Source organism: Erythrolamprus reginae, chromosome 7 (genome assembly GCF_031021105.1).
Source record: "Erythrolamprus reginae isolate rEryReg1 chromosome 7, rEryReg1.hap1, whole genome shotgun sequence".
Lineage (NCBI taxonomy): Eukaryota > Metazoa > Chordata > Lepidosauria > Squamata > Dipsadidae > Erythrolamprus > Erythrolamprus reginae.
The window spans coordinates 42,417,567-42,441,781 of record NC_091956.1 but is presented as its reverse complement, the minus strand read 5'-3'; the positions used below and the strand labels follow the sequence as shown (position 1 = coordinate 42,441,781).

The 24,215-nt window shown below is 49.2% G+C and overlaps 1 protein-coding gene across 2 annotated transcripts in view; it reads left to right on the top strand.

Moving 5' to 3' along the window:
- CBR4 (carbonyl reductase 4) overlaps positions 1-24,215 on the top strand; it is a 101,352-nt gene that overhangs the window by 29,765 nt on the left and 47,372 nt on the right. The window contains exons 3-4 of one of the 2 annotated variants that reach the window (XM_070757402.1): positions 314-431; positions 15,243-15,379. In XM_070757402.1, the coding sequence (XP_070613503.1) occupies positions 314-431; positions 15,243-15,379 (255 nt within the window). Of the gene's footprint in view, positions 1-310; positions 432-15,242; positions 15,380-24,215 lie in introns of both variants that reach the window. The other variant, XM_070757401.1, reaches the window with a different exon arrangement.

Below are 24,215 nucleotides of genomic sequence, written 5' to 3'. Positions count from 1 at the left end.
ATAGCCCATTATTTAATCGAAATTTGCTAAATGATTTAAATTGGAGTCACTTCAAAAGTCATTGTATTTTTTTATGGGAAAAAGGTGTTATGTTCGATTAATATCGTGCTGTTTGATGAGGAACTGAAGCCCTGGATATATTTTAACAAAATTATATTTTTCACTAATTAATATTGTTCAGAAAAAAATTGCATCTTTACTGATGTTTTCAGTTATCTAAATATTACTACTTCTTTTTAAAATAGTTCTGCTTTAAGAATTGCAAACCTAATTTTGAGTAATTTACATCATGAATTTTATTTCAACACAGCAGGTCATCTTGCATTGAGTTGTGATATCACCAAAGAAGAAGCCATCCAAAAAACATTTAAAGAAATAGAGAACAAATTAGGTCATACACACTATTTGGTTAATGCTGCTGGTATCAACAGGTTAGTTTCATATATTGTAACATATGAAAATACTTTGTATAAAAAGCAGCATGCAGTTTATTTTGTTTTAGAGAATAAAGTACAAAAATTATAGAAAAAATACAGATATAGACATAGAAAGACACACAGAGACCATATTTTTCGGAGTATAAGATGCCCCATCCCCCCCCCCAAAAGAGGGTGGAAATGTTGGTGTACACCGAATGCAGTCATTTTTGCTGTCCTGAAGCCCCACCCGCACATGCAGAGAGCTCATGGGTGCTAGTGGATGGCAAAAGAAGCCCCTGTTTTTGTTAAAAATGGGCCGTTTTTCACCCATTTTTTCACAAAAATGGGATGGGCAAAAGATTTGGGGAGCCTGCAGAGAGCTCCTGTGGATTGGACGAAGGCAAAAATCTTGATTTGTTTGATTGATTGATTTTTATGCCACCCTTCTCCTTAGACTCAGTGCGACTTGCAACTTACAATAGCACTTTTTAACAGAGCCAGCATATTGCCCCCACAATCTGGCCCTCATTTTACCCACCTTGGAAGGATGGAAAGCTGAGTCAACCTTGAGCGGATGATGAGATTTGAACCGCTGACCTACAGATCTACAGTCAGCTTCAGTGGCCTGCAGTACAGCACTCTACCTGCTGCGCCACCCTGGCTGTTATGCCGGGCTTCACGTTACAAGCCCCCAATTAAGTCCAAAGGAGAAATTCAAACACACAAGTTTGTAAAGTAAACAAAGTTGGTTTATGAAAAGGAAAATACTATCCAAAACACACTTTTAATCAGCCAAAGTGCTCTCCTACACACAAGCCTTGAATGCTGTGAAAAACATAAAACAAAAGCAAAGCAGATAAAAAGCAGCTGTGAAGATGTCACAACAACCCCCACTTCAAGAGTCCTCACGCTTAAACTTAACTGTGAATTGTTCCACAAAGTCCTTGTAAATCCTGAAACCGTTCACAAAAGTCTTTGTAAATTTCTGAAGCAAAACCACAAGTCTCTTTCTCTCAAAAGGGACAAACTCCCATGCCAAAAGGCAACAACACTGGCAATTTATCAGTACAGTGATCCCCCGCTCGTTGCGAGGGTTCCGTTCCAGGAACCCCCGCAACGAGCGGGTTTTCGCGAAGTAGCGCTGCGGAAGTACAAACACCATCTGCGCATGTGCAGATGGTATTTTTACTTCCGCAGCGCTAGCGAGGAGCCGAAGATTGAGGACTCAGCTCGGAAGCTGCACGGGTGTTTTAAAAGGTCTCCGCCGGCATGGGGGGCTTCTTAGCACCCCCCCAAACCCGAGTTGGGGGTTCGGGAGGTGGTAGGAAGCCCCCCATGCCGGCGGAGACCTTTTAAAACACCCGTGCAGCTTCCGAGCTGAGTCCTCAAGCCAAGCGCAGAAGTTAGCCTTGAATCCCTTTGAATCCCGCCGCTTCTGCTGGATACGGGCGATGGGGGGGCGAGCTGCCACAGCCCCTGGCTTCCGCGCTGCTCGTCCCACCCACCGCCCGTATCCAGCAGAAGCTGCTGGATTCAAAGTGCTGCTGGGAGCCGCAGGCGAAAGGAGCTCGGGCATCGGAGCGCGGCGCCAGGCATTGTTCTCTGGACCCCGCCCGCTCAGCCCCGCGGCGGCCCTTTCCCTCTCCAGGCTGCGGGCGGGGTCCGGAGAACAATGCCCGAGCTCCTTTCGCCTGCGGCTCCCAGCCCACCGCCTGTCTCCTGCTGCCCGGTTTAGCCAGGACACGAGCGGCGAAATGACTTGGAGGAATGTGAAGCTGAAACCATTCCTCCAAGTCATTTCGCCGCTCGTGTCCTGGCTAAACCGGGCAGCAGGAGACAGGCTTTGAGTTTTGGCTGCGGGGGGAGAAGTAGGACTTTCCTAACTCCCTCGCCCCGCAGCCAAAACTCAAAGCCTGTCTCCAACGCGCGCTACGATCTTCCGGGCGAGCCAGGCTCAGCGGATCAAGGCAGCCGCTTGGGCCGAGAGGAGCCGGCCTTGATCCGCTGAGCCTGGCTGGCCCGGAAGATCGTAGCGCGCGTTGGCGGATCAAGGCCGGCTCCTCTCGGCCCAAGCGGCTGCCTTCCGTCACTGAGCCTGGCTCGCCCGGAAGATCGTAGCGCGCGTTGGCTGCACCGGCGGCGAAATCGCTCGCCGCTGCAGCCAACGCGCGCTACGATCTTCCGGGCGAGCCAGGCTCAGCGGATCAAGGCAGCCGCTTGGGCCGAGAGGAGCCGGACTTGATCCGCTGAGCCTGGCTGGCCCGGAAGATCGTAGCGCGCGTTGGCGGATCAAGGCCGGCTCCTCTCGGCCCAAGCGGCTGCCTTCCGTCACCTGATTGCTCTTCGCCGGCGGGATGCAAAGTGCTGGGGTGGGGGAGTGTCCTGACAGCCCCCCCACCCATATGCTTCGCCTCCCGCCGGGCAAGAGCGCTCGGGTGGCAGCTTCTTCTAGATACGGGCAATGGGCAGGACAGAGAAGCGGGGAGAATCAGGAGGCTCCTTTGGCAGCTGGGGGCTGCCCTGCTTTGTTGTTTTGGCTGCAGCGGGTGACAGGCAGCCTCCAGCCGCCAAAGGAACCTCCTGATTCTCCCCGCTTCTCTGTCCCGCCCATCGCCCGTATCTAGAAGAAGTTGCCACCCGAGCGCTCTTGCCCGGCGGGAGGCGAAGCATATGGGTGGGGGGGCTGTCAGGACACCCTCCCACCCCAGCACTTTGCATCCCGCTGGCAAAGAGCAATAAGGCAGCAGCTTCTGCCGGACACGGGCAATGGGCGGGACAGAGAAGCGGGAAGAATCAGGAGGTTCCTTTGGCGGCTGGAGGCTGCCTGGCACCCGCTGCAGCCAAAACAACAAAGCCAGGCAGCCCCCAGCTGCCAAAGGAGCCTCCTGATTCTCCCCGCTTCTCTGTCCCGCCCATTGCCCATGTCCGGCAGAAGCTGCCTCCCGTGCCGATGTTCCCCGCCAAGCCCAGTTCGGCTTCCCTGGCTGCTTGGCCGGAGGGGGGGGGGCTCGGCCAAAAGGGGCTGGAGACGCAGCGATTTGCCTCCCGCCCCTCGCCCCTGTGCCACCGGCACGTCATCTTCCCTCCCAGACAAAAAGGCCGGCCTTTGGGGATGAAGGGGTGTGTTCAGCTCTGCGTCTCCAGCTCCTTTCGGCCGAGCCCCCCCCCCGGCCAAGCAGCCAGGGAATCCGAGCCAGGCTTGGCAGGGAACATCGGCACGGGAGGCAGGAGACGATCGGGCGACCGGAGCAGCAGCCAGGGAAGCCGAGCCGCGTATGGCGGTGACGGCGGCCGTCTCCTGCCTCCCGCGCCGATGTTCCCCGCCACGCCCGGCTCGGCTTTCCTGGCTGCTTGGCCGGGAGCTGGATGCTGGTGGTGGCGGAGGAAGGCGAATGCGGCTTGGAAGCTGGGAGGGGGGCAGAATATGGGAGGAGAGAGGCTTGCAATAGAGGGTGGAGGAAGCGGCCATGGGAGGGCGAGCTGCCTCAGGGAGGAGGATCGGGCGGGACCAGGTGGGGGCTGGAATTTCTCCGCCAGGGCGAAGGGCGGGCGAGCGGGTGCTGGGGAGGGCTTCTCGCCCTCCCGACAGCAAGAGGGGGGGAGCGAACGGCGTGGGCAGGCGAAGGGCGGGCGAGCGGCAGCGAGGAGTTTGCGTGGGCGGTGGGGAAACTCCTCGCTGACGCCAGCAAGAGGGGGAAGACCCAGGGAAGCCGCTGCCATCTACGCATGCGTGCCCGGCACGCATGCGTAGATGGTATTTTGACTTCCGGGTTGAAAAATCGCGAATTACCCTGTTCGCAATGGTCGGGGACGCAATAACCGGGGGATCACTGTACCCCCATTAGCCTAATTGCCCCAGCCACAGGTGTTCTCCTTATTTCCGATAATATTTGCACAGTTGTTCCTTTCTTGACATCAACCAGTGTCTGCGAACATCTATGAATGCCTCTTCTTCTGAACCTAACGATAATGATGATGATGATGATGGTTCACTAATGGGGTAATTAGCTAATGGGCTGCCTGTAATTACCTCCTCCGTTGATCCTACTTCACTAGAATCTTCCCCTGACACAGACACTTTGCTGTCGGAAGCTGTTGGCAGTAAAACCGATCTCTGATAATGTGTGGATTCTCCCACATCAACCCCCACAGTCCTTGGAGCAGGAGCTGGCTCACAGCCAACCACAAGACCATTCCCCCTGGAAGGCCCCTCCCCTGACTCCAGCGCAAGGGATGAGGCTTGTGTGGAAATTGCACGTGAAACACCTGAATGAGGGCAGGAGCATCCACCAGTGCGGCCTCTACCCAACAGCAATCATCTGACTCGCTCTCAACCCATCGCACTAAATACTGGAAGCAATCGTCCACCCAACGTGAGTCCTGAATGGCATGGATCATGACGTCAGGCAGGCATCCTGAACACAGGATGCAGGCAAGATGGGTACACTAGGACAGAGCGGACAGTCAGGAGGAACTGGAACCAATAGGGAATGATGAAACACCGGGTGAACTCGCATATTGGCAGGCAGGGTGAGACGATACACCACAGGATTGATGACCTGCTCGATGGGGAAAGGGCCCGTGAATCGTGGATCTAACTTTTGATGAGGCAACTCCGAGGCGATGTATTTTGTGGACAGCCACACCTGATCTCCAATGGCCAATGGGGGGACGTCTCACTGGGACCGATCAGCAAATCCCTTGTAATCCTCCTTGGCCTTGAGCAGATATCGTTTCACCATCTCATGCACCGTGTGAAGTTCTGAGAGGAAGTCCTTTGCCACCGGGAATGGGGAATCTAACAAGGTTAGTGGAAAAAAAAGAGGATGGAACCCATAATTGGCATAGAAGGGTGTGATTCTTATGGATGTATGACGGGAGTTATTGAAAGCAAACTCAGCCATCGGGAGACAGCATGACCAGTTGGACTGCCAGTCTGACACAAAACACCATAAATATTGCTCGAGAATGCCAATGACCTTCTTGGTGCCACCATCAGTCTGGGGGTCATGAGCTACAAAGCCCTTCATGGCATTGGGACAGAATATTTCCGAGACCACCTTCTGCCGCACAAATCCCAGCGACTGGTTAGGTCCCACAGAGTTGGCCTTCTCCAGGTCCCATCGACTAAACAATGTTGTCTGGCGGGACCCGGGGAAGAGCCTTTTCTGTGGCGGCCCGACCCTTTGGAACCAGCTTCCCCCGGAGATTAGAATTGCCCCCACCCTCCTTGTCTTTCGTAAACTTCTTAAAACCCACTTCTGCCACCAAGAATGGGGGAACTGAGACATCTCCCCCAGGCCTATACAGTTTATGCATGGTATGCTTGTGTTGTGTGTATGTTTTCTTTTTAATAAGGGTTTTCTAAAATGACTTTTAATTATTAGATTTGTTTTATATTGTGTTATTATTGTTCTGAGCTGCCCCGAGTATATGGAGAGGGGCGGCATACAAATCTAATAAATTGAATTGAATTGAATTGAATTGAGGGTGCCGTGTCGATGCGAGACAAATCTGCACCTGTAAGTTCCCTCCAGAACCGTGCTATGAATTGAGTCCCCCGGTCCGACACCACCCGATCTGGAAACCCATGGAGCCAGAAAATGTTTTGTAGGAATAGTTGGGCATGTTCACAAGTGTTGACATAGGATTGTACATCATCATGGAGCTGCAGCCACCTGAATGTTCAGGACAGTCTTGAACAATCCAAAATGACCAGTGGTGGGATTGTCGTGACATTGGGACATGATTAAACCACGAGGTGGCCCTGCTGGCACGTACAACTGCCCCCGGTACTGGAGCAGTCCATCTGCAAATGTCCAGGGAGAATTAGGCACCATATCCCGCACCTGCTGTGCCACAAAACCATCCCCCCACTGCCTCTCTCGAATACGCCTCCGCAAATCAGCAGGGTCATGGGTGGCAGCCAAAGCTTCCGCGGGCAGGATAGTTTGTAATGGGGCCGGGTCTTTGGGATGCATGAACTCAGGTTTTTGAGATAAGGCGTCCGCTCGAGGGTTTTGAAAACTCGGTGTGTACCGGATCCGAAAGTTGAACCGTGCAAAGAAGAATGACCAACGTATCTGTCTTTGCTTCAACTTTCGGGCCGTTTGCAGGAATTCCAGATTCCGATGATCCATCCGGACCTCGACCTGATGCCGAGCTCCCTTAAGATGATGACTCCACATCTCGAACACAGACTTGACAGCCAACAATTCTTTCTCCCAGATCGTATAATTGCGTTACGAGGGCGTGAGCTTGCGGGAGTGGTAGGCACATGGGAACAGAGTGCCTCCCTCGGGACGGGCCTGAAGAAGCACAGCACCGATGGCGACATCGGAAGCGTCGGTCTCCATGACAAATGGCCGACGCGGGTCTGGATACTGCAGCAGGGGTTCCTTCATAAACGCATCCTTGAGAGCCACAAAGGCCTGCTGCTCAACCTCACCCCATTGAAATGGCACATGTTTCTGCAACAGGCAGGTGACGAGCGCGGTCAGGGTGGCAAAACCTGGAATGAATGTGCAATAATAATTTGCAAACCCCAACAATCTCTTCACATCCTTCACCCTCCACGGGGGTTGCCAGGTTTTGAGAGCCGACACCTTGCCCAGGTCCATGGCTATGCCCCCTGGAGAAATGACCTGCCCCAGAAATTCAATGGTGGTCTGAAAAGGACCGTTGAACTTACCTGCACTGTGAGGAGAGTCCAACATGGGTGATACTTCAGCTTGATTGGTTAGGGACTGAGTTAAATTAGAATAGTAATTAGCTCCGCCCTGTAGCTACCCCCAATAGCTCAGTCAATAAAAACGAAGGAATAGTGCAAACAAACACAACTTTATTAATTCACTAGTAAGGAACAACTGAGCCCCTGGGCCAACTGGCCAGGTTGAGTTTGGACTTTCCTCGCAATGCATCGAGAAGACCGTTCAGGTAAGTTCAACGGTCGTTCTCCAATGCACTGCTGTGGAGAGTCCAACATGGGATATACCCAAGATCAAGATAACAGGGCGGGAGACGGCTGGACCAGGGACTTATGTGAATCATACACCCTCTGCAGCACTCTTTGGCTGAAGGCCGCATCAGAGGACCCGAATGAGTCCAGTTTATAATGTTTAATGAAAGTATTTGGAGTGGTCCAAGTGGCTGCTCGACAAATGTCTTCCAAGGGAGCCTGTGTGGACCACACCGCTGATTTTGCAGCGCTCCTTGTAGAGTGAGCAGTGATGTTCTCGGGTACTGGCAATGACTGTGCCTCATAGGCAATCACGATACAAGACCTCACACAACGGCTAACCACTGTAGGACAGTGATTTTCAACCTTTGTTGAGCCGCGGTACATTTTTTTATATTTACAAAATCTTGGGGCACACCACCAACCAAAATGATGCAAAATGACACTCGAAATTGGGACCATGGGGAGGAATAGCAGCTTCAACTACTCGCTGTGGCCACACAATGACAAGTGTGCGGCAGCCCGAGCGGGGACCTTCCTGGGTGTGGATGAAAGGTGGCCTGCTATTGGTTCATCGCTAGTGGTTGAGATAAATCCTAGAAGGTGATTGGTCAGTGAGCGTTCCGTGTGCCTCCACTCTTCCTGTCACTGATAGCTGGAGGGTTTTGAGGGGAATGTTTATGTTCGGATAGAGGCGGCTAGTATCCGGCATGCGGGCCATAGTTTGGGGACCCATGTTTAATTTCCCCACGGCATACCTGACCATGTCTCATGGCACACTAATGTGCTGCGGCACACTGGTTGAAAAACATTGCCATAGGAGATACTTTAGTCCCCATAGTAGATGACACAAAGAACACAAACAGGGCCTCCGTTTTACGATGTGGAGCGGTTCAACTAATGTAGACTTTTAAAGCGTGACGTACATCCAGCTTGTGCCAATGCAATTCCAATGGGTGTTTCCCATGGGCACAGAAGTCCAGCAGAATGAGGTCATTAGATCTATGGAATAGTGTATTAACCTTTGTCAGAAAGGTTGGGTCCAGGCGTAAAACTACACTATTTGGATGGAATATGCATAAATCTGGTCTGACTGACAGAGCTATGAGTTCAGATACTCTCCTGGCCGACGTGATGGCAACTAGGAATGCTGTCTTAAAAGACAGAAACCGTAATGAAACGTGGCGGAGAGGCTCAAATGGTGGTGCGGACAAAGCATCCAAGACAGATGAAGGGAATCTGTGTACTGTCGGACGGCGCAGATTGGAAGCTCTCTTTAGGAAGTCCTTGATCCAGGGATGATGGGTTATGGATCTCCAGTTATCCAGTTTCACAATGGTGGCAATGGCGGCCACCTGTCTGCGCAGAGTATTAGGGGCCAGTCCCCTGTCGAGTCCGGACTGCAGGAATGCCAAAAGGTTCTCCACTGATGAAGACTGTGGTTCCATGTGGCTGTTTGTGCAAAATTGATAAAAGGCCGCCCACATGGCTTGATATATTCGAATGGTTGATGGTCTCCGTGCCACTTGAATGGTTAAAATCACCTTTTCCGGAAGTGATGCCTGTCTCATTCTGTTCCCCGCAAGTGCCACGCGGCAAGTTTCCACCATTGAGGGTCTGGGTGGAACACTGACCCTTGGCTGAGGGATACTCGATGGCTCGGAAGCCGCCAAGGTGGAGAAATCGTCAAGTCCATCAGATCCACAAACCATGGTCGTCGAAGCCAGTACGGAGCAATGAAGATGACTTTGGCTCGTTCTGATATCAGCTTGGCAATCACCTTGGGAATAAGGCACACCGATGGTAAGGTGTACAGCAGTCCTCCAGGTCATGGAATCCTGAGGGCATTGACCCCCTCGGCCCCCTGTGACAGGAACCGAGAGAAGAAGCGATAAAGCTGTGTATTTTGCGGTGTAGCGAACAGGTCTATGAGTGGTGTGCCATATCTGTTGACAATGTCCTGAAATGCGTCCTCCTCCAGGCGCCATTCTGGTGGGTGGAGGGTAGACCTGCTGAGCCAATCAGCCTGTACAGCCGGAATGTGTTCTGCTCTCAGTGAGAGTAGATTTGTCTCTGCCCGAGTCATGAGGGATTCTGCTTCCTGCATTAGTCTGTCCGATCTCGTCCCACCTTGATGGTTTATGTGGGATCGAGTGGCCACATTGTCCAGGAGTATTAACACGTGTCTGCCCTGACTCTGTGTCTGGAAGGCTTGTAGGGCCAAGAACACGGCTCTCAACTCCAGGAGATTGATGTTAATCTCTGACAGATCCTCGAGTGTCCATAGGCCTTGGGCCATCTGTGTTTTGGAGTGGGCCTCCCAACCTGTAAGGCTTGCATCTGTGGTGATGATCACTTCTTCCTGCTTCAGGAAGGGGGAACCCTGAAGCAGTGCCACTGGTTGCCACCATGGAAGGGAACGCCTGACCCTCCTGGGTACCAGCACCAGCCGTGATGAGTGACTGGATCGGTTCCGTTGAAAGGGTAGGAGGAACCACTGGAGTGGTCTGGTATGCAGGCGGGACCAAGGCACGATATTGATGCAAGAAATGAATGTCCCTAGTACCTATGATACAAAGGCGAGGGACACTCGTTTCTGATGACCAAGAAGGATGGATGCTCTAACAAGGGCTCTTTCATGAAAGCGTCCTTAAGAGCTACAAAAGCTCCTTCTCACCCCACTGAAACGACACCCATTTTTGCAACAACCGGGTGAGAGGTGCGGTCAACTGGGTAAACCCTGGTATGAATGTGCAATAGTAGTTTGCAAACCCCAACAACCTCTGCACATCCTTGACTCTCCTTGGGGGTTGCCAGGTTTTTAGTGCTGACACCTTGCCCGGGTCCATGGCTATGCCCCCTGGAGAAATGACATGACTTAAAAATTCTATAATGGTCTGCAAAAACTGACATTTCTCCAGCTTAGCATATAAACGATGCTCAACCGGAGCAGTACTCGGCACAAATGTCCCAAATGACTAGACTTGGAGGGGGAGTACACTAAAATGTCATCCAGATATATGACCACAAAATGGTCTAACATTTATTTATTGTTAGAGTTGAAAGGGACCATGACGGCCATCGAGTTCAACCCCCTGCCCAAGCAGGAACCCTATAGTACATCAGTCAAGTGGCAGTTCAATCTTCTCTTAAAAATGTCCAGAGTGTTGGAGTTCACAATGTCCGCTGGTAGGTTGTTCCATTGGTTGATCGCTCTGACCATTAGGAAGTTCCTCCTTATCTCCATGTTGAATCTCTCGTTGGTCAGCTTCGAGCCGTTGTTCCTCATCCGGCCCTCTGGTGCCCTGAAGTATAAAGTGATCCCCTCCTCTCTGTGACATCCCCTCGTATACTTGTAGACTGCTATCATGTCTGCTCTGGCTCTCCTTTTCTCTAGGCTATCCATGCCCAGTTCCCTCAGTCTCTCTTCGTAAGTCTTGGTTTCCAATCCCTTAATCATCTTGGTTGCTCTTTTTTGCACCTTCTCCAGAGTTTCAATGTCTCTTTTGAAGTGTGGTGACCAGAACTGAATACAGTACTCCATGTGTGATCGGACCAGGGCGTAGTAGAGTGGTATTAAGACTTCCCTGGTCTTGGAGTGTATTCCCCTGTTGATGCAGCTTAGGATTGTGTTGGCTTTTTTAGCTGCTGCTGCACATTGTTGGCTCATGTTTAGTTGATTGTCCACCAAGGTCTCTTTCACAGCCGCTACTGCTAAGAGGGGTTTCTCCCAGGTTGTATGTGTGTCCAGGGTTTTTTCTGCCTAGGTGAAGGAATTTGCTCTTGTCGATGTTAAACATCATTTTGTTGGTGTGGGTCCACTGTGTTAGTCTGTCTAGGTCTTTCCATAATTTGAACCTGTCTTCTAGGGTATTGTCCTGGAATACATCGTTCATCAAATGCTGGAAAACAGCCGGGGCATTTGTGAGGCCGAAAGGCATCACCGTATACTCAAAATGCCCATGTCGGGTACCAAACGCTGTTTTCCACTCATCCCCTGGCCTTATACGAAACAAATTGTAAGCACTGTGTAGGTCTATCTTAGAAAAAACAATGGCAGCTCATAAACGTTCCATTAATTCCGGAATCAGTGGCAAGGGATAGCGATTGCGCATCGTAATGCTGTTCAGGCGCCGGTAGTCACAACACAGACGTAAGTCTCCAGGTTTTTTTTTAACAAACAAGATGGGTGCTGATAACGGGGAGGTCGATGGCCTGATGAACCCTTTGGCCAGATTTTTATCTATGAAGTCCTTGAGGGCCACTAATTCAGGTTCCGACAAACAGAGTACAAATGACCAGCCGGCAACTTGGCATCGGGTAACAGTTCTATGGCACAATGCGGTGCCATGCGTTCCGCCTCTTTTTCATTAAAGACATGCGCAAACTCAGCGAGGCCCTTTGGTAACACTGCTGTGGGGATAACGGGCCCTTGCGAGGCACAAACGTGACGATGGTGGTCTACACATTGTAAACTGGAAAACGTGACACTGTTCTGTGACCACACCACCTGAGGATCATGCGTCCTTAATCATGACTACCCCAAGACAAGAGGGAAATGGAGGCCCCACGTGACATAAAATTGTAAAGCCTCCTCATGAGTCCCGATGCTGACCCGCACCGGCAAGGTCTGAAAACGGATGGGCCCAGACAACAACACCCACCCATCAATGGTTTCTACAGTCAATGGAGGGTCCACAGGACTCAAGGGCAACGAATGTCTCTGTGCAAACTTCTCATCCAGGAAATTCGTGGTGGCCCCTGAATCCACGAGGGCAAGAACAGAAATCGATTGAGTACGCCGATCCACCAGGAGCTTGACATTAATTGTGAGGTGACGGTACGTTCCGGGGTCATTATCTGAAGAATCCTTAACCGATGAAATGCCAGCCCGACCTAGCGTTGTCACCAAGCTGGGCCGCCCTCGTTTCCCGACTGCACATTCGGCAGGAAAACCAGGGGCATGGAGACAGCCATCGAGGAATCTGTAACTATGGTGGGAACATGAGTTGATGACTCTGGGAGCTGTCCTGCAAGAGTTGGCGTGGCAACAGGAGGACTGGGAGGATTGGAAACCGCGGCAGCAGCTGTGCTCCTTTGCTTGCAGGTACAGGCATTTGCGAAATGACCTGCCCCCCCCCGCGATAGAAGCACCGGCCTTCGCACGTTGCTGCACTCTCTCCTTCAGGGACAAATGGGGTTGACAAAATTCACCTCCATGGGCTCCTCGGCAGGGGCACGATCCGCTAGACGAGGAGGCAGGGCAGGCAGGAAGCAATGGGGTACAGGAACCGGGGTTGGCACAGGCATAGCGAACACCCCCCGCCATGGAGCAGGCACTGGTGTGACGCCCGAAACACAGGGGGGGGACCGCCCAGCCAGGCGCACCTCTCGAGCCAGCAGCTGAGCCTCAATGGCCAAACAATGCTGCTCCAGCTCATCCAGGGTGCCCAGCAGGGCCTCGTGCACCAGCTCATCAAGCATAGTCTCTGACAAGCCATCCTGAAACGCCTCCATCAAGGCGGCCTCATTCCACTGCACCTGTCCACTGAGGCTACGAAAGTCAGTTAAATATTCCACTAATGGGCACAAACCTTTTTTCAGCTATTTCAACGCCCTCGTGGCCGTCTGCTCCCGCACCGGATCCGAAAATTGCTGTCGCAACTGAGTACAAAAGGCGGTATAATCCTGCAGTATCAGATCATCTCTGTCCAGCAATGGAGACACCCAGGAAGCAGCGGGGCCGGCCAACAAACTGCAGAGGAACGCCACTTTCTCTGCATCTCTTGGAAAATGGGGCAGTTGTGCATTAATAAACAACTGCACTTGACTGAGGAAAGCTGCAAACAGGCATCTGTCACCCAAGAATTTTTCAGGCAGAGCCACAAAATATTTCCTCCTTGGTAGTGGCTGTGGGGCAGGAGCTGCTGGCTGCACCTGTGGAATGATAGGCTGTTGAGATAATATATCCACCTGGTTCTGTAACTGCTGCACTGTCTGAGTTAACTCTTGGATTTCCATCCTCAAAGCATCGAAGACTGCTTGCATTTCTGCCATACCAGCAGCCATGATCAGATAAATGCCGGAAAAAAGAGAAGCAAACAATCCAACACACTTCACTCTGGAACGGTATGTGTCTGGGGGTTGATGGCAGTTTATTCTGTTCTGCCGGTGTGTCTCAACCGCCTGTAACTACAGGGTAATTAGTCCAGGAAGACACACACCACACGATAAAAGGAAAACCCAAAAGTTTTTATAAACAGAAAAACAGAAACAGCTCCCTTTTTAAATGTCAAAGGGATTTTCTGGTACACACAAGGCACAGGTTAAATGCAGTCCAATTGCTCACCCAATAACTGGGAAATTGAGTCCAATTCTAAAGTCCAGAGAGTCCACACACACAATCCTGAACAGCAAAAACCACGATCTTGATGAAACAATGAATCAGATAAACTGCCATGAGGCTAAAACACCAGGCTGCGCTTTTATCTGTAGCACTAAGTACAGTAGCCCCACCCAACCACGGGTGGCCTCATTTTCTCTTTTAATAATCCTTCAGTTGTTGTCTCCTATGCATCACTCTACGCATGCGTGGATGTGTCATTAATTCTTGTTCAGAATCCAGGGATGATACAGATGACTGATCTCATCCTGGGCTGTCTGCCAAACTCCTCTCTTCCCTGTCACTCACGCTTCCTTGGTCAGAGGAGACTTCGTCGGCAGATTCTACTGGGAGCAAAACAGGCCTGCGGCATGTGGATGTTTCCCCCACATCCACCTCCACGTTCCTTGGGGCAGAAGCTGGGCCAAAGCTAACCATAGCATACAATATTGGGTAGAACTGAGTTAATTATATTAGTCCAGCCCTCTAAACCATCCCAATTTCTCTTGCGGCCCCATGGCAAAATTAATTGCCCACCCCGGCTCTAATTGTTCCCTTTTATTATAGTGAAACTGTTGTCTACATATCTGATCCACATTTTTGGTTGTATTTGTGGAAGTGCTATGGCTTCTAGACATTGCACAACAACCTCTACTATAAATCATGCAAGTGGTAATCCCATAGATGTACCTTTAATTTGTTGATAAATTTTTCCATCAAATTGGAAACATGTAGTTAAGCAGAGGTTTATGAGATCCATAATCCCAGTGTTTCAATGTCCTCAGTTAAGTCAGGGATGCAGTGGAACGGATGAGATGCAGCGAACCCATCTTCCCAAGCTTCTGTGGACACCCCAAATTACAGAAACCTGCCATACCCCTCCATCCAATCATACCAGGGACCCCTGCATACAACATTGCAAAAAGGCTTGGACACCTCACAAGAAGAAGAAAACACTCCATTAACACTCCATTACAGTGCCTTCAAACAATCGGTAATGTGACTACAGATGAGGGCAAAACCATGGCCTCATTTGATGTCACAGCCCTGTTCACATCCATGGATCCAAAATTAGCCAAAGAATCCATGACTGCTTTGTTTCACAGCACACCTGACTTAGACAAATACAGGAAGATCAAAATATGATATTGACATATCCTTTTAACTTCATTGAATCTATAAATTGATAACATGCTAAACAGAATTATATAGAGTTTTCTGTATATCATTTCATATTAAAATAAATCTAAACTTTGGAAGACTTCAAATACTGTATATTGCAATTACAATATGAAAATTTATTTTGGTAAAATGTGGAAACATATTTATATACAATGTTAGTTAATTCTTAATTAGCAACGTTCTTTTAATAAATATAGTAAGTTGAGTTTAGATATACAACTTCATAATGAAATTATTAGAATAAATTAATAATTGTCCGACTATAATCAATTAAATACCACTGTTTTTTTCTTGATTCCAGGGATGGACTACTATTGCGAACCAAGTCTGAAGATATTATATCCCAGCTTCAGACCAATCTTTTGGGAACCATGTTGACATGTAAAGCTGCTGTAAAGAGTATGATTCAACAGCAGGGTGGTGCTATTGTCAATGTTGGTATGTATACCTAAGCAAACTTGGATTCATTATTTTAGTACTTTAGTACTTTATTTTTCTTAAAATAATGTAAGCAGGTTAGGGGTGGGTTCTAATTTGCCTTGCTGCCAAAAAAATATATATATATATTTAAAAAATGTAGAAAACAAGATGGTGCCGCATGTGCAGTGTCAGAAACTTGGTTTTCTGCTCATGCACAGAAGAGAAAATAACCGGGAAAAATTCCCCTAAAAATTCAAGTTTTCTTTTTTAAAGATGGTGGTATCCATGGACTGGTATTGACAGAACCAGTTCTGTAACATCATCACAATGTCACCAGCGAGTGGCTACAGGTTCAGGCAAACAGGTCTGAACCGGGAGGAACCTATCTCTGAAGCAGTGTTTTAAAATACCCTTGCATAAGTCAATATGCTTTGGTCGCGCTGATGGATGATCTCTGGCGGGCCCGGGACAGGGGATTATCCTCTGTCCTGATCCTTCTTGATCTCTCAGCGACTTTCAATATTATTGATCATGGTATCCTTCTGTGCCGACTGGAGGGGTTGGGAGTGGGCAGTACCGTTTTACGGTGGTTCTCCTCCTACCTCTCTGGTCAGTCACAGTTGGTGTTAGCAGGGGTCAGAGGTTGACTCCTAGGTCCTTACATTGTGGGGTCCCTCAGGGGTCGATCAGCTCCCCCTTGCTGTTTAATGTCTACATGAAACTGCTGGATGAGATCATCCAGGGGCATGGGGTGAGTTACCATAAATATGCTGATGATACTCAGCTGTACATTTCCACCCCATGTCCATTCAGTGCAGCAGTGGAAGTGATGTGCCGGTGTCTGGAGGCTGTCAGGGTCTGGATGATCAAGCTCAATAATCAAGCTCAATCCAGATAAGACGGAGTGCCTGTGGGTACTGCCTCCCAAGGACACGTCCATCTGTCCATCCATTACCCTGGGGGGGAATTACTGACCCCCTCAGAGAGGGTCCACAACCTGGGCATTCTCCTCGATTCACAGCTGACTTTAGAACACCATTTTTCAGCTGTGGCGAGGGGGGCGTTGGCCCAGGTCCGCCTGGTGCACCAGTTGCGATCCTATTTGGACAGGGAGTCTCTGCTCATGGTCACTCATGCCCTTATCAATTCGAGGTTCGACTACTGCAATGCTCTCTACATGGGGCTACCTTTGAAGAGTATTCAGAAACTTCAAATCGTCCAAAATGCAGCCACACAAGCAGTTTTGGGCCTTTCAAAATATGCCCACATCTCTCCATCACTCTGCAGACCACATTGGCTGCCGATTGGTTTCCGGGAACAATTCAAAGTGTTGGTTATGACTTACAAAGGCCTACATGGCATAGGACCAGATTATCTCTGAGACTGCCTTCTGCTGCACGAATTCCAGTGTCCAGTTAGGTCCCACAGAGTTGGTCCCATCAGCCAGACAATGTCGGCTGGCGTGGCCGAGGGGAAAAGCCTTCTCTGTGGGGGGCCCGGCCCTCTGGAATCAACTCCCCCCAAAGATTCGCACTGCCCCCACCCTCCTTGCCTTCCATAAGAATTTGAAAATACATTTATGTTGCCATTCTTGGGGTCATTAGGCCTCAGCTTTTGCCCAATGAATGTATTCAGTGTGATAGTATGTATGTGACATTTTGATTTTAAATGTTTAGTTTTTAAGACAATTTTTAAACTAATTATTCTATTAATTGAGTCCACAGAGAGGGGCGGCATATAAGTCAAACAAACAAACAAACAAAATTGCAAGTTATTATAAAAGTTTATCCCTAATATTTAAAATTCTCCTTTGTATGTGGTATCTTTTACCTACAGAAAGTACTTTACATTTCAGGATAAATTGATAGTTAACAGGAGTCTGTAGAAATTCTTAGTCAATCAGGTCAGGGCCCCAACAGTTGGGTTTCAGGCCCGGTTACAGCATGGAAACTGCTTTGGTCGCGTTGATGGATGATCTCTGGCGGGCCCGGGACAGGGGCTTGTCCTCTGTCCTGGTGCTTCTTGACCTCTCAGCGGCTTTCGATACCATCAACCATGATATCCTTCTGCGCCGGCTGGAGGGGCTGGGAGTGGGAGGCACTGTTCTCCAGTGGTTCTTCTCCTACCTCTCCGGTCAGTCGCAGTCGGTGTTAGTGGGGGGTCAGAGGTCGACCTCTAGGTTTCTCCCTTGTGGGGTGCCTCCAGGGTCGGTCCTCTCCCGCCTGCTATTTAATATCTACATGAAACCGCTGGGTGAGATCATCCAAGGGCATGGGGTGAGGTATCATCAATATGCGGATGATACTCAGTTGTACATCTCCACTCCATGTCTAGTCAACAAAGCAGTGGAAGTGATGTGCCGGTGCCTGGAGGCTGTTGGGGACTGGATGGGTGTCAACAAACTCAAACTCAATCCAGACAAGACGGAGTGGCTGTGGGTATTGCCTCCCAAGGACAATTCCATCTGTCCGTCCATTACCCTGGGGGGGGGAACTATTGACCCCCGCAGAGAGGGTGCGCAACTTGGGAATCCTCCTCAATCCACAGCTGACATTGGAACATCATCTTTTGGCTGTGGCGAGGAGGGCGTTTGTCCAGGTTCGCCTAGTGCACCAGTTGCGGCCCTATTTGGACAGGGAGTCGTTGCTCACAGTCACTCATGCCCTTATCACCTCGAGGTTCGATTACTGCAACACTCTCTACATGGGGCTACCTTTGAAAAGTGTTCGGAAACTCCAGATCGTGCAGAACGCAGCCGCGAGAGCCATCGTGGGGCTTCCCAGATTCGCCCACGTATCTACAACACTCCGTGGCCTGCATTGGCTGCCGATCAGTTTCCGGTCACAATTCAAAGTGTTGGTCATGACCTTTAAAGCCCTACATGGCATTGGACCAGAATACCTCTGGAACCGCCTGCTACCGCACGAATCCCAGCGGCCGATAAGGTCCCACAGAGTTGGCCTTCTCCGGGTCCCGTCGACTAAACAATGTCGTCTGGTGGGCCCCAGGGGAAGAGCCTTCTCTGTGGCGGCCCTGGCCCTCTGGAATCAACTCCCCCCGGAGATTAGAACTGCTCCCACCCTCCTTGTCTTCCGTAAACTACTTAAGACCCACCTATACCGCCAGGCATGGGGGATTTGAGACACCTTTCCCCCAGGCTTATTATAATTTATGTTTGGTATGTATGTGCTGTTTGGTTTTTAATTATGATAGGGTTTTTAGTTTTTTTTAATATTAGATTTGTGCCTGTATAATATTGTTTTTATCGTTGTTGTGAGCCGCCCCGAGTCTTCGGAGAGGGGCGGCATACAAATCTAATCAATTATTATTATTATTTAATTATTATTATTCATGGTTGTCCTTTTTCAGGAAACAACTGGAATGCCTTGTTTTTTCTTTAGGAGACATTTCGCTTCTCATCCAAGAAACTTCTTCAGCTCTGATAGAATAGTGGGGAATGGAAGGATTTATATTCCTTGTAAACAGCTGGTCTTTTGCATTCTTTTAAAAGAGGGGTGTCAAATTCGATTTCATAAAATGCTGTTCTTGAGGGCAGGGGTGAGAGAGGGGGGCATGGCCAGGGTGATCACAGCTGACTAGGCTTGGCCCAGGGGGTGGATGGCCAGCTCAACCTCACTTGCATGGGGGCATCTGTAGGGGCCACGCAAGATTGGGGAAGGAATCCAGGAGTCTCCATAGGTTGGGACTGTACATTTGCCGTCCTTTCCCTTAGCTGGCACACTGTGCGGCTCTGCACCCCACTGCAACCACTAGGATGGCTGTCCAAGCAAGCAGGTGCGACTGTGGAATCAGCAGCAGGCGGGAAGGCACATTATGCTGAAATGTGCTGAAAAATCCAACCTCGACTTGTACTAGAGTCACTGACTTTCACTGACCTGAAAACTGTCCCAAAGCTCCACAGTTCCAATGTGAAAGGCAGGGAGGAAAGAAACCTCTGGCTAGGACAGGGCGGGCAGCGGCTGGGCGCGGCGGCAAGGGTGTGTCCGACTCATGGCTGGCGGTGCCTGATGCAGCGGGGAACATCGGCGCCGGAGGCAGGAGAGGACTGGGTGAAGTGAGCAGCAGCACTGCTGCTGTTGCCGCCACACCCGGAGGCTGGGAGGGAGGCGGAATACGGGAGGAGGAGGGAGGCAGCGTCCACGCTTTTCTTTCGGTGGAGGAGCTAAGTGGCCAGAGAAAGGGATCAATGTAAAAGCTGCCTCCCTCCTCCTCCCTGTCATTTTGTAGAGAAGCGAGAAGCCTCCGCCACCTCCAGCATCCAGCTCTTCCTCCGCTTCTCGCTTCTCCACAAAATGACACCCGAGCGGTGGCCCGGAGGCTGGGAGGGGGGCGGAGCACTTTGAATCCTGGCAGAAGCTGCTGCCCGAGTGCTCTTGGCCGGCGGGATTCAAAGTGCTGGGGTGGGGGGGTGTCCCGACAGCCCCCCCACCCCAGCACTTTTGAATCCTGCTGCTTCTGCTGGATATGGGCGATGGGTGGGACGAGCTGCCACAGCCACCGGTTTCTGCGTCACTCCTCCCACCCATCGTCCGAAGCCGGAGCTGGCCCCGTGGGCTCGGTTACATCTTCCGCTGCCTGGGCTCGGCTCCCCCTCTTACCAGCCCAGCAGGCAGCTGCCGTGGAAGGCTCCGTTCTGTTCCCTGCCGGCCACGGAGCCCGGCCCCGTGGGCTCGGTTACATCTTCCGCTGCCAGCCAGGCAGCGCAACGAAGAGAGGCATTCGCTTTCCTCCCGCCGGCCCCTCAATCGGGCCGGCAGGGAACAGAATGGAGCCAGCCCAGAAGCAAGAGACGCAGGATCGGGCCGGCGGCAGGCGCAGGGCGAGGCAGCAGGTCTGCATCCTGGGCGGGCAGCGGGCGAGGAGGCGCGGCCGAGCGGCGACAGCGGCGGTTCTCCTCACTTCGGAGAGCTTCCTGGGCATGAAAGCTCGCGAATCCAACAAGAACGAAAGCCAGGAAGCTGTCCCTGGCGGAGACCGCGGGCCCCTCAATCGGGCCGGCAGGGAACAGAGCGGAGCCCACATGGCTGTGCTCCGTGACGGGAACCACTGGCTTGCCTAGCGGGCTGGGAGGGAGGCGGAATACGGGAGGAGGAGGAAGAGGAGGAGGAGGAAGAGGAGGAGGAGGGAGGAAGGAGAGAGAGAGAGAGGGAAGCCGCCCGGCTGTTTTAAAAGGTGACAGCCGGGCGGCAGCGTTTTTTTGCGGGGTTTTTTTTTTTGTTGCACGGATTAATTGACTTTACATTGTTTCCTATGGGAAACAATGTTTCGTCTTACGAACCTTTCGTCTTACGAACCTCCCCCTGGAACCAATTAAGTTCGTATCTTGAGGTTCCACTGTACTTGCGTATAAGTTGATATTTTCAGCACAAAAAATGTGCTGAAAAATCCAACCTCGACTTGTACTAGAGTCACTGACTTTCACTGACCTGAAAACTGTCCCAAAGCTCCACAGTTCCAATGTGAAAGGCAGGGAGGAAAGAAACCTCATGGCTGGCAACAGGAGGGTTTTTTTTCTTTCTGCTCTTGGTACCCCTCAGCTGCCTGATTGGCAGCAAGCTGAACCAATCACAGCTCCTTCTCTGCACAGAAAGGAGGCACTGAGAGAGCTATCTGATTGGCAGCAGTCTGTACCAATCACAGCTCCTCCTCTACAGGAAACACTGGGGGAAGGAGTGGGAAGGTTGAAAAGACTTTCAGAACAAGGAACCATGGCTTTCTCTTCTGATCAAGCCAGCAACAATATTTTACAAGTAAATAAAATGTACAAGTAAAATGTAAGTTACCCATTTAAATTTGATTAACAGGATGGGTTGTTTTGTAAGAAAATGTTGCTCAAATTGGGGATAACTCTGTGTAATTAAACTTTTTCTTCCAACTATACTTATCCTTCCCAAGAGGATTGTTAATGCTGACTTGTTTAAAACAATACAAAGGTTAGGATAATATAATAGTGTGAATTTTGTCATTAATCATTTGTTCTACATAATTAATATGAATAGATTTACCTTTTTAAAAGAGTATGATTACTCCTTATGCAAGATAAATATCATGTAGAAGAAAGATTTTACAATTAATGATTGAGTAATTGTAATCTATGAGTAACCCCCAATTGTTATTTACTGATCTATTGAGATAGTAATAATGATTTTAACTTATGAAATACATTTTAAATGGAAAATCTGAATATTTATCATATTTAATTTGATTTAGTTTGATTTAAGCAATTGTTTTGAAAGAATATATGAAATCCCAATAATTAAGAAAATTATAATGATATTGCAATGAAGATTAAGATAACAGGTTTTAAGATTAAGATAACATTCCTAAATATATTTTAAGAGGTTTTTAGAATTTAAAAAAAAGAAAGATATTGGAAGAGGAGGAAGAAAGATGCAAGAAATAAAAAACATTTTGGGAGGAAAAAAGTTACATAATATAATAATTACAACAGGGTTGGAAGGGACCTTGGAGGTCTTCTAGTCTAACCTCTTGCCTAGGCAGGAAACCCTACACTACTTCAGACAAATGGGTATCCAACATCTTCTTAAAAACTTCCAGTGTTGGAGCATTCACAACTTTTGGTGGCAGGCTGTTCCACAGATTCATTGTTCCAACTGTCAGGAATTTTCTCCTTAGTTCTAAGTTGCTTCTCTCCTTGTTTAGTTTCTACCCATTGCTTCTTGTTCTGCCCTCAGGTGCTTTGGAGAATAGATTGACTCTCTCTTCTTTGGGCCAAACTCTGAGATATTGGAAGAATGCTATCATGTCTCCCCTGGTCTTTTTTTCCATTAAACTAGATATACCCAGTTCCTGCAACCGTTCCTCATATGTTTTTTTTTATTCTCCTACAAAAACAATTTTAAGAAGCTACAATACAAGAATATTCCATTTTTATAAGTTACCAGTAGCCACTGTATTTTCCACCCTGGACTTATACTCGAGTCAATAAGTTTTCCCAGTTTTTGTGGCAAAAGTAGCTGTCTCGGCTTATAATCGGGTCGACTTATACTCGGGTATATACGGTAACTACTATCTTACTAAACATAAATATTATTTTGTTGTTATCTTGAGTTTGTATAGGTCTTTTAACATTTCTTTGGGTTATTCTATTCTGCATCTAGTCGTACCATTTATCCCATGGTTTGTATGTTTCATCAACGTTCGTGCCCCTAACGTCTCTTGTCATTTGGTCCATCTTCGCACATCCAGTGTTCTTTCTAATTTTTTTCCAGTGTGGGCGGAAAGGTATAGTGTCTGAGCGGCAATCCCTTTGGGACTGGGCGGCATAGAAGTATAAATAAATAAATAACTAAATAACTAAATACATACATACATACATACATACATACATACATACATACATACATACATAAATATCACACGTACGCGAGTTCTGACATCCATAATTCGCTCCCCCTCCTTTCTCTCTCCTCCTTCCTCTCTCATCTCTTTCCTTTCTCTCCCTCCCTTTCTCTTTCCTTTCTCTCCCTCCCTTTCTCCCTATCCTTTATATCTCTCACTCTTTCTTTCTCCCTCTGTCATTCCCTCTTTTTCTCCCTCCTTTTCTCTCCCTCCCTCTTTCTCTATATCCTTTCTATCTCTCCTTCTTTCTTTCTCTCCCTCCTTCATTCCATCTTTCTCTCCCTCATTTTCTCTCTCTTTCCTTTCTCTCCCTCCCTCTTTCTCTTTATCCCTTATATCTCTCTCTTTCTTTCTCTCCCTCCTTCATTCCCTCTTTCTCTTTCCCTCCCTCCCTTCCCTCCCTCTTTCTCTCTCTCCTTTATCTCTCTCACTCTTTGTTTCTCTTCCTCCTTCATTCCCTCTTTCTCTCTCTCCTTTTCTCTCCCTTTCCTTTCTCTCCCTCCCTCTTTCTCTCTATCCTTTATATATCTCTCTCTCTCTTTCTTTCTTTCTTTCTTTCTTTCCCTCCTTCATTCCCTCTTTCTCTTTCCCTCCCTCCCTTTCTCTCCCTCCCTCTTTCTCTCCTTTATATCTCTCACTCTTTCTTTGTTTCTCTTCCTCCTTCATTCCCTCTATCTCCCTCCTTTTCTCTCTTTCCTTTCTCTCCGTCCCCCTTTCTCTCTATCCTTTATATGTCTCTCTTTCTTTCTCTCCCTCCTTCATTCCATCTTTCTCGTTCCCCCCTCCCTTTCTCTCCCTCCCTCTTTCTATCCTTTATATATCTCACTCTTTCTTTGTTTCTCTTCCTCCTTCCCTTTCCTCTTTCTCTCCCTCCTTTTCTCTCTCTTTCCTTTCTCTCCCTCCCTCTTTCTCTCTATCCTTTATATCTCTCTCTTTCTCTCCCACCTTCATTCCCTCTTTCTCTTTCCCTCCCTCCCTTTCTCTCCATCCCTCTTTCTCTCTATCCTTTATTCTCACTCTGTTTCTCTTCCTCCTTCATTCCCTCTTTCTCTCCCTCCTTTTCTGTCTCTTTTGTTTCTCTCCCTCCCTCTTTCTCTCTATCCTTTATCTCTCTCTCTCTTTCTTTCTCTCCCTCCTTCATTCCCTCTTTCTCATTCCCTCCCTCCCTTTCTCTCCCTCCCTCTTTCTATCCTATATATCTCTCTCTTTCTTTCTCTCCCTCCTTCATTCCCTCTTTCTCTTTCCCTCCCTCCCTTTCTCTCCCTCCCTCTTTCTCTCTATCCTTTATCTCTCTATTTCTTTGTTTCTCTTCCTCCTTCATTCCCTCTTACTCTCCCTCCTTTTCTCTCTCTTTCCTTTCTCTCCCTCCCTCTTTCTCTCTATCCTTTATAACTCTCTTTCTTTCTTTCCCTCCTTCATTCCCTCTTTCTCATTGGGCTGGCGGGGCTGGCAGATTCGCCCCGCCATGGAC